Below are 18,819 nucleotides of genomic sequence, written 5' to 3'. Positions count from 1 at the left end.
TGGAAAAAAAGCAGGATTAAAAACAGGTCAGAAACAGATTGGAGAAAGGAGTCCGAAAAAGACATTCTGTAATGGAAGCAGCAGGTCTTGACCACAGGTCAATTGGAGCAGAGACCAGCTTTACGAGAACGCAACAGCTTTACCCTGTCCAGGGGCCGACGTGGGCAGTCGGAGAAATGAAACTCACAAGCTTTAAGTTTGATCAAAATAGTTCCCGTGCTGTGCATTTAAAAATTAAATTAAACCTGAAGCTAAAGAATCAAACCTTTTCTCAACGATGCTTGCTACCTGAAAGAAATGGAAACGAAACAATAAAAAGGGTTTGTACTAGATACAAATCAGCATATTACTAAACACTTAACATTTGACAGTACTGTAAACATTTCAACAAACTCGTTTTGCGTCAGCCTATTTACACTGTATGCTACCTGCCTTATATTGTACAGAATAAGTGTTAAACTAATTACTTGCTCACAGTGCGTACTTTCACAAGTCTGGACCACTTAGTGCGATAAATACACGTGATCTGGTTAATTTAAAGTGTATACATTTACCGGTAGGTGAAAGAAAAAAAAGTTTTTTTGTTTGTTTTTTTAGGCACATCTCTGATCGTACGCAAAGCCGCTTTCACCCACCTGTTTTAACCTTACCAGGGTAAATGCTGTCACAGGCTGAACTAATTGAAGCAGGAATATAGGTTTCGCAAGTTTACTCTATCGGAGGGAAAATAAAACAAGCTAGAACAGACAAGTGGGCAGAGGGCTGGGAAGAAGTGCAATCAGCACTGCAAAGTACCACTCGGGGGAGGGGGCACTTCAAGTCACGAGGCAACTAGCATGGAAGTGGGCAGTAGTGAGCCCAAGTGATGTTAACATGGACATGACTGGTTGGAAGGGCAGCGTGGCGGCAGAAAGAAATGCGAACGAGAGGCAGAGTATTGCAAAACAACATGAACCAAGGGCTAGGGAAGCCCGCAACTGTAAGGGTCAGGAGTAAGGAAAATTAAGTGGAATGTACCAATGTTGCATGCTTGAAGAGTCAGTGAAGCGGTACTCCTCTCACAGCATCCCTCAGACAGAATTTGGTGTGGAATCTGCCAGGACAGAACTGCCTCCAATTTAAGGCATGACTATGTATTATCCATTAATAGAATCAGTTACTTCCACCAATGTGCATTGCGACAAGATATGCTTATATGGACACAATTTACATTTGAGAAGGCAGAAACAGGGCACTTGACCAACGTGTACATTGCATTTCACTGAAGTGGTATTAATGTTTGTTTATTGTACGATAAATATTTGTGTTCTTGGCATTTATAAAGCACATTAACCCTTGAAAGCTTCAAAATTCTAGAAGTAAGCAAACTCGGAGAAACTGAACCGCCGAACCGAAGTCAAAGAGAAACAGGTCTCTAGAAGTGACTATTTAGCAAAGAGCCAGGTTCAAACTGGTTGTGAAAAGGCAGATGCATCCTCAGACACCTGATACAAGGGAGTTCCATTACCTTGCTGCTGCTACTGTGAAGACACGCCATCCCATCTTGACTTCCTACATTGTGGTACTATCACCATGAATTGACCTGCTGATCTCAAAGTTCTTGTAGGTATGTAGCAATTGAGGGCTGTCTTAAGCCAATGCGACACCTGCCCTTGGAGGGCTTTATGAGTCTGTGCTTAAAAGAGAACCCACTTCTTTACAGGCATGCAATGCAGGGATCTCAGGACTTTCAGAACCAAGCAATGTCTACAAAGTCCGAGAACCAAATGGACAGCCATATCCTGGATGATTTTGAGCTTGTTCAATCAAAGTTGGTTCACATTAAGATACAAGGCATTGCAGTAGTCTAAATGCGCGGTGATAAGAGCAATGACCACTGTCGCCCTGAGCTCTTTAGGAAGATAAGCCAAGATTTTCTTCAAAGTTCCAATCATCTAGAAAGAAACTCACAGTTCCATTTACTTGGGTGTCAAAAGACTGCCTTCTAGTTAGATCTGTGGTAGAAGTATGAGCTGATACAGTGCTATGGTGCTTTTGGAACCCATTCTGCGATGGGTCCAAGAGATCACAATCTAAATGCTTCATCAAAATCTTAACAGGGGTTGGCAGCAAAGAAATGGGGTGCATATTTTTCAAATCACCGGGGGTCCCCATCTGACTTCTTCAGAGGGATGGCCACCGCCTTCCATTCCTGTGGGGATACCCTGAACTCTAGGGTCTCTGCAAAGATCTTCTGTAAGGCCTCAGCCATAAGGTCCAGGACCAGCTGCAAGACTCTAGGAGAGCAGGGGTCATCTGGAGAACCCAAGGTTGCTCCAGCCAACAGGGTCTTGATCTTATAGGCTGGCAGTAGGGAGAATTTATCTAGGCACCTGGGGCTATGTTCGTCTAAGGCTTCCTCACCCAACGGGGATGGAAAACCAGCTGCCTCAAAAAGCATCAGCAGAACCCAAGAACTCTGCACGGATCTTCAGAATCTTCTTTGAAAAACACTGCCATTTTCACAGATGAGTTGAGAATTCTCCACCTCCTGTTGCATAGTGGGAGCCCAAAGGGTAAGCACTGCGTTGAACAATTCTCTGGGGGCATTAATAGTCGACCTACTCCTCTGGGCAAAATAATTAGATTTTGCAGTTTTGTATTTATGAGTGAGCTACCAGAGTTTCAATTGCTCTTCCTGATGGAGGTCCTGAGGTAAGTGAGACTGGACAGTTTGAATTGCAGTGCACTCTTCATTTCATATTGAAGAAATCATTCCATCGCTTCTAGATACATTTCTGGAAGCTGATATCCATCCTCTTTGGGATCTTCCTTCACACTCTCCCACTGCTATGCATTTATTGGATGAGAGGTTTTGGTGTACTATGACTGTGGGGCCCTATAGTGGAGTACACTCACAAATAGTCTTGGGTTAAATTAGGCTCTTTTAGTTAACCTTAAGCTCAACCCTGGGTAGTTGTTGCTGACAGCATTAAGACTTGGCAAAAGAACTTAGCGAAAAGCATTTAACAGCACCAATCAGATAAGTTTCACAACATGAAAGAAATCAGACACCAATTTATAAAAATAGAGTATATTTTTAGAGACCTTGATAATCAACATCCTCCAGAGGTACATATTTTAGAAGCATTAAATAACATATCAACTACAAAAAAGCACCAGCCAACAAAAACTTTGTAAACTTTTGAAAGAGTTAGTCCAGCAACTCCGACCCTGTCTGGGCCATCAATTCCGACAGCACAGAGGTCTAAGAGGCAATTAAGGATACTTTAAACAGTTACCTGGCCACCAGAGCCTTTTCCAGTCCCATTCCAGCCTTTAGGAGATGACTACCATAGGCTTTAAGGAAGTGGTCCTGATGCAGAATGGAAAGGTGATCAATGATGCTCTGAAATCAACAGGGTAAGTTCTGGGACAGCCGTGAGGTGGGGGCAACCTTGGCCATGGAACTTGGGGTCCCACAAAGTCCTCTTTGGAATGGTAGAAGAGCAGCTGAGGCAGATCCCGTTTTCACCACACAGCAGTCAAGCTGCAAATCTTTGGTGGGGGCTAGTGTCCCTCTTGGGTAAGGAATCTGAGGAAAGACAACAGCCAAGGGTACAGCAGACACGGATGCAACTTTTGGCTATCTCAGTTAAGTCTCCTGAAGTGCCCATAGCGTGGGTAGTGGCAAAACATCTGCAGTGCCTACCAACTTTGCAGTCTGGGCTCTACGAACTTTATTTGGCCCTGGTGCTGTTCCAGGGAGCCAGCCGACCGATCCTTGGAGTCACTGCTTTGATCTGAGGCTGGGGAATCAACTTTTCCCCCAGGCCAGGAGCCACAGACACAAACCAAACTTCACTAGCCGAAAGTGCAGTAGGTGCAATCCTAAAGGTTCAGCCTCTGTGTGCTTTCCACACCAGCAGGGTGGTCCTCCTTTGGTCCTTTCTCCACAGAGTACTCCGGTCCAGGGTGCCTGGGATGCCCATTAAAGCCCAGCAAAGTGACCCAAGGGGGCAATGACGTTACTAGCTAATGGGCTGCTAGGTCCTTTCCTCTTTGGAAGCACAGTTCTGGTGATGCGTAGCATGTGGCTATCTCAGTGCAAAATTCTTGCCACTCAAGATGTTGGGACCTTTCCTCAGCTGTGAAGAGCTTAGTAGCCCAGCCAGAGATATGGATACCCAGGGGCTACATGCCCACAGGAAAAACTGGTTTGGGGAGGGTAGGATTCCCCTCCTTGCCCCATCTCCAACTTGCCTACAGAAATAGGCAGCCTGCTCAGGAATGCTATTGACATTTGCCCTTCAAAAGCAGCTTCCCTTTTGAAGCTCGCATTTTCTGGTAACAAGTGGCAATCCTGGGGGAGGGAGGGGCCACACCTCACTCAGCAGCAACCGATTTTGTTCAAGTCTGCGAGTCATTTACACAGAGGACAGAAAGCGGTTTGTGCCAGAGCCTTTGCAAGGCCACTGGACTAGCTAGGGGACAGAGGGACAACTTTCTAAAAGGGACATCAATTTAGACCTGGGCCCCAAGTCGCAATTAATGTCATGATTAACTTGACACCTTACATTACCCAGTTAAGTCCTATTCAGAAGTTATGAAAGCTGGAGTGCCAACTGGTAACCCTGTGGCTACTAACCTTTGCACAGCAAAATAACAATTTATAAGTGTAGCTGTCAAGCCATATGAAAAAAAATATGTCCTACTTAATAAATAGATCCCTGCCATGTGGCTCTATCAGCCTTCCTTAGGGTAGACTTGCACATCATTAATTGAAGTAGTGGCTCTGCCATTAGTTTGAATAGCAAAGGCGCACTAGAAGGGTACACACTGCTTCCCATCTGCAATGGCAAGCTGGAAGCCATTTTGTGCTTTGTCACACTCAGGGTGGTACAAACAGTGCTGCAGCCCTGTGTGGAGACACTGCCTTACATGCTTTTGGTACCCTAGGTACCATATACTAGGGGACTACAAGTACGTCAGTGCTTGCCAATTGGGGACACCCTTTTCAATATATATATTCTTGCTACAGGTCAGAACATTGGCACCAAGGTCTGGTTGGTAAGCCTCAGTGCACTCTCAAAGTGCAAGCATCCTGAGCTAGTAGTTCAATTGGGTACAAAAAGTGAGGGGAGTGGTGTGTTTTCGGGGGGTGGGGAGGTGACTGCAAAAATCCTGTTTCCTTACATTGGAGCAGGGACGTTTCAAAGAGGAAAAAACTACACCATGGTGCTACAATGCACTGGTGGAATTTTAACACTCTGGGCCCAACTAGACATAATTGTCCTTTAGCCCAAACCCACAAAAACAACAATTACTGTATCTCTGGAAACATCATACTCTGTCAGCCCTCCTGGTTTGTCCTGCTCCTCCCCATTCCACCGCTACATGGTGCGGGCACAGTGAAAAGTAAAAAGGCAGGGGGAGCCAGAAGCAACAGTTCGCGCTTACAGAAGCTTCCAGCATGGCAGGCTGGTGGGGTGGGAAAAGAGGCAGGAGACGACACGATCTGCCAGTAGATATGAATATCAGCTCGCACAACTGCCAGAAACTCGGGGCTGGGGGGGCGGTGCACAAGCTCTAGCATAGCCTGCCAAAAGTGTGGGGCATCAGGGATAGGTTATTGGCTCTACCACTAAGAGAAATACATAAAGGCATGAGGACAGCTGAGCCACCAGCACCTAAGGAGTCACAAGTGTGAGAATTTGCTACAGTGCTAGTTCACCAGATGTCCAGGCCTTGGTAGCCACCAACCCCCTACAAATATGTAAAAGGAAGACTTGCAGGGAGTAGGCGGAAGAAAGTGTAAGAATAAGGTGGACTTAATATTTTGGAAGGGTTGTGCAGTTTGGTCGTAATTTACAAGTGATTCATGAACCAAAAATAAATAAATATATATATATACACATATACATATACACATACACACACATATATACACTTTACAGAAAAGGAGGTGGAACCATAGCTATGAAATCCCAATGACCGATATACAAATACAAGGCGTGTCCCGCGCAGAGGCATCAACTGCAGGCAGTCTGTCACAATCACAAAGAAACCAGTTAAGTAATACTAATGTCTTGCCAGGAAGTCATGATCTTTGCTACAGACTAACTTTTTGCTGACTCACCACTAGCATACCAAAAACCTTCTGTGGTTGCTCAATTGAGTAAGTGAGGAGAGCCGAAATTCCCACAACTGAACTTTCTAATTATTATAAAACCCCTCTTACTCATAACGAAGAGCAACGTAAACCTCCCCACAAAATGCACAGAAGGCATGCACAATTTTACTGTTTAAGATATGATCATGCACACAAGCTATATAGTCTTTCATGAACAAACTAGGACTCAAAATCCGAAGTGCAAAGGTAAAGCCTACAGCAGTTGTGAAAGAAGCTGGGGATATAAGAAACAGATTCTGTTGAAATCTAAAGCCCAATTTTGGTAGGGGCCAATTGTCAATTATTGGGTTACTTCATAGGAAGGGGGAACAATGCTTCCATTCTGTACTTTCCTACAACGTCACCCATACTGAAAATTGCTGTCTTACCTTCAATGGAACCCACTGGACTAAGGTAGCAGAGTACCATTTATGGAACCAGCATTATCAAAGGCTAAAGGCCTCACCTATCCAGGAGCTATTGACTTTGCCAATGTCTTTTAGCCATGGTGGACACAAGCATGGCTGCTGTTTAGAATGACTAAATGCTGGTAGCGTAGAATGGCATGGCTTAGAGAAGTACTGTAGAGTGCGGTACAGGGAAGTGGTGTGCAGTGTCGTGGCATGGGGTGGTAGCGCGTTGCCATTTCAGAAACACATTTTCAATAGAAGTACCATCACATTTGGACATACAGTTTTAATGATAAAACTATAAAGCACACAAACTATAATGTGTAGAAATGTCATAAAAAATACCAATTTGTTTTAAACATATTAAAATATTTGTTTCCACCACACTTACAAATTACAAAAAAAAATAATTATAAATAAACGCATCAGTGCTTTTCCGAATTCAGGTGTATTCGGAAATATTTGCACAATTCATTTACAGACACTTAAAAAGTTGTGTGCTAGATTAAAATTTTAATTTCCCGGTACCAGTCAGGATTGTCACATAAATCCTCTTTGAAGTAAGAGAAAGAAAAGTAAACACCAAGCTCCCTTGGAAGACAGAGTATGATGTTTGACCTCAGTCTCTGAACGCACATCAAATGTGACAAATTAAGAACAAAATATAAAGACCTGTTTACAGAAAGGAAAAGTCATGGAAGACTACAAGGAGCGATTATGAACAACCTTTCTCCCTCCTGTGAAGTGAAGCAAGACCTGCTGAACAGCCGAAGACAAATAAAGCCAACAAACAAAGCAAAAAAATGTGCGTTACATAGCCAATGGTACGTAATGGGTGGAATGTATTACCAGGGAAGTTTTCAGAATGTCCACAAGAAGTCTTTTCACAACCAAACAGCTGTGCAGTCTTCGACCTAAAAAAACATCACACAGTACTGGTTGCTCCAGTCCTGGGCAGTTAAGTCTTTTGGTAAGTAATGAACATAAAGAGTGCAGAACTAAAAAAAAAATAAAAAATAAAAAATAATATGTCACAAGATACTTTTCAGTCTTGGCCTTTTCAATTTACCATGTATATTAATCGAGTTAATTCATGGAAAGAAACCAGTTGACTAAAACAGTAACCAAAAAAGTGACGGATGGAATGCTTGAATTAATCTCAGCCACTGGCAAATGCCTGGGGCCGCATACTGATCCATCATTTTTCACCCACCATGTCACAACAGTTTGGACCCAGCCACATGCCAATCATTCTTGACATTGCTCCAGCGGAACAGTTCAGCCTGAACTGCCAAGCCAGGTCGTCCGTAAACCGCAATACAAGCAACCTAGGACCAGTTTCTTCCTGATGAGGGCTCAGCCACGTACAGCTTGATTCCAGTGACTAAGTACAGGAATCACATGGGGCAAAACTGGTCCCTGGCTTGGCAGTGTGAGCTGGAATGTTCCTAATGGAGCATGGTCAAGACAGATTTGTATATTGCATGGTCTGAACTGAGGTGGCTTGGTGGGCGAAACAACAATGGATTATGATGCAGTGCAGGTAATTGTCAGTGGCTGGGAATCATTCAAGCATTTCATCCATCACTTTTTTTTGCATTTAATGCCCCTAGTGTGTCGGGTATGCCCAGATGTGGATCTGGACTTACTGTGCCACTGGAACCAAGCGATTCATGGCTGAAGAGCCCTAATAACAAAACTGCCTGGGTTGCTTGTGTTCTGGTTCAGGGAGGACCTGGCCTGGCAGTTCGAACTGGACTGTTTCTGCTGAAGCAGGGTCAAAACTGATTTGCCTACTGCCGTGTCGAAGCTGAGGTGGCATGGTGGATGAAAAACAATGTATTGGGATGCAGCCCGAGGAATTGCCAGTAGTGGAGATTAATTCAAGCATTTGATTTACCACCTAGCTGTTTTTGCGTCTGAATAAAAACAATGCCATGACAACACTGAGTGAGTGCGCAACCATAGAGGAACAAGCAAAAGATTTCATCTCAGTTATTCGTCGTCCTTGCAACGCATCAGCAAGCACAGTATGGCAAACAACAGTACATGGATTTTACTATCTCAGAGCACTCATTGCCCAAGACATGCTTCTATCCGGTGAGCCTATGCTTATCTCTGAAAAGGTTTGTGTGCATAACAGCTGTGGGGACAAACATGAATACTTCAAATGCACTGTTTGGCCTGCAGCTGATAAAGGTGTGCCAACAAAGGTCCCAGCAAAGAAGAATGAACTGCACCCACCCTCTTCAAACCCATAGTCATTTCAACAGGTGCAACAGAAATATTACACACGTCAATTCATTACGAAATTTCCCATTTTCTGATTAGTCAAACAGCATCTGTATAGCACCATATCCAAAAGCTGGGATTATCAAACAGTGTCAATACCAATCCTGTTTCAAGGAAGCACAGTAAAAGATAAATGAGGAGCGGAGTCTTTCTGCAGGACCTTGTGTTTGAAACCTATTTTGAACACCATAAATAGACCACCCTAATCACCTGTTCAACAAAGAACGTTGCAGACCATTCAAGAACATGAAGGAAATAGGTCGCTAGCCTTCAACTTTATACCACAATGCTTTTAGTGTCTAGAATAGTCAGAAAATAAAAGCAGATCTCAGAAGCATTCAGCTATTAAGGTGAACTTTCCCCTTTTCTAAACCCAAGATTAGCATTGGCGAGTGTCCAGTACATCCAACAGCAGAGTGGCTGGTCCATGTTTTAAAGCTGGGCACTTTTACACAGTATGACAAAAATAATAGGTAGTTTATCCGCTCGCAGGTCGTCGCACTTTCAGTGAGTGAAAGCAGTCTAAATGCTTATTAGGCCTGCAAAGTGCACCGGCAAATGCATAAGCCATCGCGTTAGATCGTAGCCACTTCAAAAAAGAATCCATCAGGAGCAACTGAAAGGCCCCAGTGGGCCATTTTCCCTTTCATAGAGACATTTGCAATAGAACGGGCACAGAAAGCACAATGGGGCATTACGGAATGCAGTAGTCTAACACTGTGCCTTGACCACTGGGCTTCAGCAGGTTAGCTGGAAAAGTATATAGCTGCATATTCAATGGGCATCCTTGACACTAGTGGCCTGCACTTATCCAAGCAATTAAGCCTTAACTTGAAAGGAAAATTGCCAAGTGCCATAACATTGGGTGATATTAATCTGAATGAGACCTTAACTGCCTACAAAAGGCAGTAAGAATTTAGGAAATGAGAACTCTTGTTTTGTTAAAGGGCATCCACACTGCTCTGGATGAAAAGCCAGTACTGAATACTGACTCTCATAGTGACGTCAAGTCAGCTAGCTACTCTGGGCCGAGAAAAGTTTGGCAACCACTCAAAGGAGACTGCCACGGAAACAATAAGGGGGGGGGGGGGGGGGGGGGGGGGAGATGGGGGGTATTGGGTAACACATTAGTTGAAGTCTTGCTAACCATTTTCCTGAAATCGAAATGCATTTTTCATGTCAAGTTTATCAATTACCCTAGCCCAGAATATCAGGTGCTATTTCCTCATTGACAATTGCTATTAATTACATTGGTGCAAGGACTGAAAATATTGTACTGCTGGGGGTGACCTAAATAATATAACTTGTTTCTTATTTTACTACTAGACTTATAAAGCACACCTGCTACCACAGCAGTTCGAGAGAAATTCCTTTAAGTTCCCAGACAAATCACAATAAGCCAACGTCATTCAACAGTGGTTTTCCCAGAATAAGTCTGGTCTTTTACGTCACACTAGATTGGTGTGGACTTGCAATATGCAAGACCATGAATATAATGAGAAAAAAAAAAAAAAGATCCACTACCCTTGCACCATCACAAACAAATCCATATTCATTAGTATCCACCACTGAGTTCTAGAAACACTGATGCATATCCTCTTAAAATGCATTAAGAAACTGTTCAGGATAATTTTTGAACATGTGCAACTTCACCTTTCTTAAACTGCAACTTCCTGAGACATAGCCTCCACATGTCTTGTTGGTCATAGTAAAAGGGAGTAGTCACCATCACACTGCATGCATTCGGATTCCTGAATCCTAGTAATTTACTTCAGCCATCATTAGTTTAAGGACTGCTGCTATCTTGACTTGCACTGCATAACAACCCATACAGACACAACCCCTTTATTAAAGTCCACAACCCTTACCATAAAGGATTCTGTCTTGGTTTAACAAAAGTCCTTCATTGCCACAAAGATCTAAGACACCAACTCTGCACCATCACAGACCAACCACTTGTGTAAACACCCCCCACTGGAAAAGGATCTCAGAAGAGGAGTGGGCTTTCACACTCTCCTAGCACCCCAAAAACCTACCGAAAGCCGTCAAGAACCCCAGCTAGATCACTGCATATGCAGTCACCGTGGTTTGCCTCATGAGTAACCCAACAGTAGGAGCCTGACCATAGGCCAGCTGGTACCCCACTAATTCAGGCTGACAAACCACCACTAAAAGCAACTGGAGCGCAAATGGAGAACAAGTCAAGGCAATGCAGATAAAGACATCTTCAAATAAGCCCTAAGATGCAACCACAAGCAGTTTGGAACAACAAGAGCATCACTCTTGTGGATCGAATTGATGCCAGCACTAGCACAGAAAAGAAGCCTTCACCATAGATTTCACCACACCCCTACTGCCTCCAGAAACATGATCCCCTCACAAGATCTTTACAACAGGCTCTCAATTCTTCTGTACAAAAATCACCTCTGTATACAGTAACTTCAACCCTTAACCAGACCTAGTCACAACTCAACTTCCCTTCCCAGTTAAAATAACTGACTTCGTGGCCTGCCGTCACCACTATCAAAATCACTTGAGGGGCTCCATCTGGCCTTTGTCCCCACCACACCATCAAAGGGCTCCTACGGATCAGTGAAGTACTAACACTCATTCTCAATCTCTCCATTCACTCAGCCAGATTCCTGGACTCCTGTAAACATGCAACCACCATGCCCATGCTCAAGAAATGATCTTCTGACCCAGCTAGACTTTCCAACTACAGACCCATTGCCCTCCTAAGATATTTGGCAAGGGCCTTCAAGAAACGAATTAATCTACACCTTACCGGCCACGTCAAACCACTAGCTCCTTAATGACATGCAATCCGGATTCAGGCCCAACCATAGTATAGAGACCACACTCATGTGCATGATACTTGACGGATGAGATACAGCAGCCCCCATTCTCAACATTTCTGCAGAACTGTCATGGCCTCACACCCTATCCTCTTCAAGCACCTGCACAAGATGGCATCCAAAGATCTGCTTGTTCTTAACGGCTAGAACACAAGCTCTCAGACTTGCACCTTATGCCTCCAAACCTGTATGTTTGCCGCCTCAACATCCATTGCCCGGTCCCATCCTCTTGAACACATGCATGATCCCTCTGGTCAACGTCATCTGCACACAGAACAACATCTTCTCCTATGTCGATGGCTTGCAACTCATACCCTCCCTCTCTGAGAAGGCCCCCCAACACAAGAAACAAGTTCACTGCCTGCATGACCAAAGCCGCTAACTGGATGAAAGCCAACTGAAGCTCAAAGCTGACAAGAGCAGCGCTCCAGTTGGTGTGGTTGACAGGTGGTATCTTTGGGTTGATCCTCGGTTCACAGGTGAAGTGGAGCAACTTTGGCCACAGAGATGGGAGGCTCTTTTGAAGTCCTCTGGGTTGCAATAGCTAGCCAGCTGATGCTAGGCTACTGGTCTCCTTGCAATGTGGTTGGGGCAAAATAGTTAGATGGGGGCTAGTTTCTCTGGGCTGCAACAAATCCAGACTTGGATAGCACTTCCTGGTCAGAAAGTCTCGGCTGCAACTTTTGGCAGTCTCAGATTTGTCCTTCTTGATGCCCAGCAACTGGTAAAACGTCTGGGGTTGCTACCAATTTGTCAGTTTGGGCTTCTACAGCTTGTGTCCTTTGAGCTGTTTCCAGGAGATCAGCAGACAAATCCTTGGAGTAACTGCTTTTATCTGGGGCTGAAAATCCCCTCCCACTCACACACCCAAAGTCAGAAGCCATAGGCACAGTCCAAACTTCACTATCTCTAAGTGCAGAGGTGCAGTCCTTTTGACAGTGCAGCCTCTCTTTATGCTATTCCGTGGGCAGCTTGCTGGTCATTCAGTCCTCTCACCAAATCCAACATTATCTGAGGGGGTAGGGTGCCATTTGTATGTCCGGAAAGAGCCCCGAGGGGACCACATGGTCATTAGCTAAAGGGTTACTGGGTCCCCTCTTACCTAGTTATGCGTTTCCTGTGATGTGTGGAACCTGGCTAGCCCAGAGCGTAACATTCTTGCCCCTTTCAAGATGGCACGACCCTTCTTCGGCCACCAGGAGCTTGGTAGCCCACCTTAGAGGTGCGGATACCAGAGTGCTACATACAGAAGCAAAAATAAGTTGGGGACAAGTTCTCTCTGGCCCAGTCTCCACTTCGTCTACAGAAACAAAAGGCACCCAGCTCAGATGTGTTATCACTTCCCTCACAAAGCCGGCTTCCTCTTTGAAGCTTGCTGTAGGAGGCTGGACTGGCTTGTAGTGAGTACCAAGGGGTACTTGCACCTTGCACCAGGCCCAGTTATCCCTTATTAGTGTATAGGGTGTCTAGCAGCTTAGGCTGATAGATAATGGTAGCTTAGCAGAGCAGCTTAGGCTGAACTAGGAGACGTGTGAAGCTACTACAGTACCACTTAGTGTCATATGCACAATATCATAAGAAAACACAATACACAGTTATACTAAAAATAAAGGTACTTTATTTTTATGACAATATGCCAAAGTATCTTAGAGTGTACCCTCAGTGAGAGGATAGGAAATATACACAAGATATATATACACAATAGCAAAAATATGCAGTATAGTCTTAGAAAACAGTGCAAACAATGTATAGTTACAATAGGATGCAATGGGGAAACATAGGGATAGGGGCAACACAAACCATATACTCCAAAAGTGGAATGCGAACCACGAATGGACCCCAAACCTATGTGACCTTGTAGAGGGTCGCTGGGACTATTAGAAAATAGTGAGAGTTAGAAAAATAACCCTCCCCAAGACCCTGAAAAGTGAGTGCAAAGTGCACTAAAGTTCCCCTAAGGACAAAGAAGTCGTGTTAGAGGAATAATGCAGGAAAGACAACCCAACAATGCAACAACTGTGGATTTCCAATCTAGGGTACCTGTGGAACAAGGGGACCAAGTCCAAAAGTCACAAGCAAGTCGGAGATGGGCAAATGCCCAGGAAATGCCAGCTGCGGGTGCAAAGAAGCTTCTACTGGACAGAAGAAGCTGAGGTTTCTGCAGGAACGAAAAGGGCTAGAGACTTCCCCTTTGGTGGACGGATCCCTCTCGCCGTGGAGAGTCGTGCAGAAGTGTTTTCCCGCCGAAAGAACGCCAACAAGCCTTGCTAGCTGCAAATCGTGCGGTTAGCGTTTTTGGACGCTGCTGAGGCCCAGGAGGGACCAGGAGGTCGCAAATTGGACCAGCAGAGAGAGGGGACGTCGAGCAAGACAAGGAGCCCTCTCTGAAGCAGGTAGCACCCGGAGAAGTGCCAGAAACAGGCACTACGAGGATGCGTGAAACGGTGCTCGCCGAAGTTGCACAAAGGAGTCCCACGTCGCCGGAGACCAACTTAGAAAGTCGTGCAATGCAGGTTAGAGTGCCGTGGACCCAGGCTTGGCTGTGCACAAAGGATTTCCGCCGGAACTGCACAGGGGCCGGAGTAGCTGCAAAAGTCGCGGTTCCCAGCAATGCAGCCCAGCGAGGTGAGGCAAGGACTTACCTCCACCAAACTTGGACTGAAGAGTCACTGGACTGTGGGGGTCACTTGGACAGAGTCGCTGGATTCGAGGGACCTCGCTCGTCGTGCTGAGAGGAGACCCAAGGGACCGGTAATGCAGCTTTTTGGTGCCTGCGGTTGCAGGGGGAAGATTCCGTCGACCCACGGGAGATTTCTTCGGAGCTTCTGGTGCAGAGAGGAGGCAGACTACCCCCACAGCATGCACAAGCAGGAAAACAGTCGAGAAGGCGGCAGGATCAGCGTTACAGAGTTGCAGTAGTCGTCTTTGCTACTATGTTGCAGGTTTGCAGGCTTCCAGCGCGGTCAGCAGTCGATTCCTTATCAGAAGGTGAAGAGAGAGATGCAGAGGAACTCGGCTGAGCTCATGCATTCGTTATCTAAAGTTTCCCCAGAGACAGAGACCCTAAATAGCCAGAAAAGAGGGTTTGGCTACCTAGGAGAGAGGATAGGCTAGCAACACCTGAAGGAGCCTATCACAAGGAGTCTCTGACGTCACCTGGTGGCACTGGCCACTCAGAGCAGTCCAGTGTGCCAGCAGCACCTCTGTTTCCAAGATGGCAGAGGTCTGGAGCACACTGGAGGAGCTCTGGACACCTCCCAGGGGAGGTGCAGGTCAGGGGAGTGGTCACTCCCCTTTCCTTTGTCCAGTTTCGCGCCAGAGTAGGGCTAAGGGGTCCCCTGAACCGGTGTAGACTGGCTTATGCAGAATTGGGCACATCTGTGCCCAAGAAAGCATTTCCAGAGGCTGGGGGAGGCTACTCCTCCCCTGCCTTCACACCATTTTCCAAAGGGAGAGGGTGTCACACCCTCTCTCAGAGGAAGTTCTTTGTTCTGCCATCCTGGGCCAGGCCTGGCTGGACCCCAGGAGGGCAGATGCCTGTCTGAGGGGTTGGCAGCAGCAGCAGCTGCAGTGAAACCCCAGGAAGGGCAGTTTGGCAGTACCAGGGTCTGTGCTACAGACCACTGGGATCATGGAATTGTGCCAACAATGCCAGGATGGCATAGAGGGGGCAATTCCATGATCTTAGACATGTTACATGGCCATATTCGGAGTTACCATTGTGAAGCTACATATAGGTAGTGACCTATATGTAGTGCACGCGTGTAATGGTGTCCCCGCACTCACAAAGTTCAGGGAATTGGCTCTGAACAATGTGGGGGCACCTTGGCTAGTGCCAGGGTGCCCTCACACTAAGTAACTTTGCACCTAACCTTTACCAGGTAAAGGTTAGACATATAGGTGACTTATAAGTTACTTAAGTGCAGTGTAAAATGGCTGTGAAATAACGTGGACGTTATTTCACTCAGGCTGCAGTGGCAGGCCTGTGTAAGAATTGTCAGAGCTCCCTATGGGTGGCAAAAGAATTGCTGCAGCCCATAGGGATCTCCTGGAACCCCAATACCCTGGGTACCTCAGTACCATATACTAGGGAATTATAAGGGTGTTCCAGTAAGCCAATGTAAATTGGTAAAATTGGTCACTAGCCTGTTAGTGACAATTTGGAAAGAAATGAGAGAGCATAACCACTGAGGTTCTGGTTAGCAGAGCCTCAGTGAGACAGTTAGGCACCACACAGGGAACACATACCTATAGGTCACAAACTTATGAGCACTGGGGTCCTGACTAGCAGGGTCCCAGTGACACATAACAAACACACTGAAAACATAGGGTTTTCACTATGAGCACTGGCCCTGGCTAGCAGGATACCAGTGAGACAGTGAAAACACCCTGACATACACTCACAAACAGGCCCAAAGTGGGGGTAACAAGGCTAGAAAGAGGCTACTTTCTCACACTTGCCTTTTCGGTTAGCACCCTGAGTGGCCATCCTGGGGGAGGTCGCACCTCACTCTGCACCAACTGCCTTTGTTCATGAGCTTGAAAGTCATTCCCAGGTCTCCCCAGGCTGACAAAGTCGTCTGTGTGCCAAAACCTTTGTGAGGCTACTGGACTAGCTGGGGCACAGAGTGGCAACTTTCTAGAAGTTGTTGAAGTTTCATTTTGACATTAAATTCTACCTGGACATCAGGTTTGGTTCAACACCACAATTAATTTGATACCTTACAGAAATCAGTTGGGTGGAACCATTCAAAGCTAGCCAGGCTGGGGTGCCAGCCAGTAACCATGTGTGAGCCAATGGGGCAACTCACATTTCTTCACCTAAACGACAATTCTGGAATGGTGCTGTCAAGACATATCAAAAATATATATCCTACTTAAAAACATACAGCTCTTTGCCATAGGGTTCTATATGCCTTCCTTAGGGAGACTCACATTTACTGCTAAGGGAAGCAGTAGCTTTGCACTTAGTTTGCCAAAGTCGAACTAGCAGTAAAAAACACTGCCCTTCCAGTCTGCAAGCTAGGAGACATTTTGTACCTTATCTCACACAGGGTGGCACAAATAGTGCAGCATGCCATGAGTGGACCCTCTGCCTTTCATGCCCTGGGTACCACATACAGGTACTTATAAGTATATCAGTCCTTACCAATTTGGTACAGTTGATTCAACACCTATTTTGTAATGGGTCAGAACACTGGCACTGAGGTCTGGTTAGTAGGCCTCAGAATACTCAAAGTTAAATTAACAGCAGCTAGTAGTCAAAATTGGGTACAGATTTAGGGGAACATGCAAAAAGCCAGTTTCCTTACAAGCACCTATTAAAGTTTATTTGTACTTATAAGGACTTGATATATTGACTACAGTTGTCAAACTATGAAGGGGCTACAGTCAACACAGAACTGTAAAGAATACACTGTAATTTACTGCCCCAGTTAAAGTGAAGAACAGTGAGTTACCCGCTCCATCTGTTCTGAAGAGCAATCTCATTTTGCCACTTAGTCTTGTTGATTTCAGTACCAATCTCATAACACTGTCTGAATGGTACCTCTGATTTAACTTTTTTTTTTTTTTTTTTTTTTTTAACATACATAAACTTTCAGACAAACTAATATGGGCCATCGAGAAGCTTGAATGCTTTACCAATTACAATACAATTTTTAATACTGGAAGCTATGGTTATTATTGATGCGTAGTTGTAAGGATTTCTTTAAGAATTTACAGAACCCTCAGCTTTCAAAACTCTTAGGCGGTGACGGAGTTTCCATACGGTTGGCATCCCAGGAAGTGACATCACACAACATTTGACACCACATCAGAGAAAGAGACACTACTGAAATCTGACAGAATAAATGTTAGATTATTAATGTAACACCCAAGTCTCAACTATAAAAACACAAGGTAGACTGCACAGAATGCATGCATGTAGGTGTTTAAATGAAAGAGAATGTATTGTCAAAAAGACGGACACTAGTCTGGTTTGTTTCGAATTGACCTTCCTCTAACAGGGGGAGCACTCAACGAGATCAAACGACTAACTTTTAAAGTTGTAACACAATTTTGTTTTTTACGGGCTGTGAAGAGTAGCATTGTGCTAAAACGCTTTAAAAACAGCCGCCACAAGAAGCAAGGCAGTGCCTTTTAGAATAGCATCACGAACCCCACAGCCCAATGTCTAAGGGAGAAGGCTGCGTTAATTAACTTATGATCAGCCTGGCCTGCTCATTATTCAGCTTTTGCGGGACTGGGAGTTACATCTTCATGGCATACGTGCTTATTTTTTATTTTTTCGGCTCGTACTTGGGATCTTAAAGCCAAACAGCCCCCTGGCTCGGTTCGTACTATTAATTCTTGGGCTCACCCAGCTCTAATCATAAATGACTTCAGGTCTCTGTGATTAGCCCAAAACCATCCTCTCACAGTTGCGAGTTCAATGAGCGCCAGAAACAACTGGCAAGTCACGATGAAAAAGCATCCAATCTAACTGCAGTACCCGGAAGCAAATCACGCAAAAAACTTGAGCCTTCTTATAGGCTGCACGAGTTCCTCCCACACCTGTAAAAAGTAGTTTACCACATTTCTCCCTACTTACGACTCTCCGAGAAACGTATGAAATTTGATCTTGCCGATGGTGGTGTCCGCCTCGAAGTTGGGGAACACTTCACCGAGGAGGATACCAGGCATTGTGGCGGAAGAGGCTGGGATGACAGGCCGTGAGAGGGCTCCTTCAGCTGTTGGGCTCTCTAGTACAGTGACAGAAGGCTTGCTTGGTCGTGCGTGCTTCCTTATAATTCATATAAGAGGGCGGGGTGAAAGGGACACGTTATATTTGTCGTGCGTCATCGAAGAGGTGGGGTTCACCGGCGCTCTAATAAATAGCTAGAGCGCTAACTTAGTAAGTACTGGTATTGTACGCCATTAGGAAAGGAAGTAACTGCTTGAATTACCTCATGGCAGCAGAACGAATGGCATATTTCAATTAAAAGAACAATATGTATAAGCGGCGGTCTAAATGTTTAAAAAAAAATATATATATATATATATATATATACTGAAGCTTGTGCTCTCAGGAGCGTTTGTTCTGCCACTGAGGTGGATTCAAAGTATGGTT

General features: G+C 45.2%; 1 protein-coding gene across 1 annotated transcript in view; it reads right to left on the bottom strand.

Moving 5' to 3' along the window:
• PRDX6 (peroxiredoxin 6) overlaps positions 1–18,514 on the bottom strand; it is a 101,328-nt gene extending 82,814 nt beyond the window's left edge. Inside the window, exon 1 of the mRNA XM_069231540.1 lies at positions 18,301–18,514. Coding sequence (XP_069087641.1) covers positions 18,301–18,392 — 92 coding nt within the window. The 5' untranslated portion in view covers positions 18,393–18,514. The remainder of the gene's footprint in view (positions 1–18,300) is intronic.
• Positions 18,515–18,819: the final 305 nt, after the last annotated feature.

The sequence above is a fragment of the Pleurodeles waltl genome, chromosome 4_2 (genome assembly GCF_031143425.1).
Source record: "Pleurodeles waltl isolate 20211129_DDA chromosome 4_2, aPleWal1.hap1.20221129, whole genome shotgun sequence".
Taxonomy (NCBI): Eukaryota; Metazoa; Chordata; class Amphibia; order Caudata; family Salamandridae; genus Pleurodeles; species Pleurodeles waltl.
Note: the sequence above shows the minus strand (reverse complement) of the source record. Positions and strands in the feature narration are given on the sequence as shown.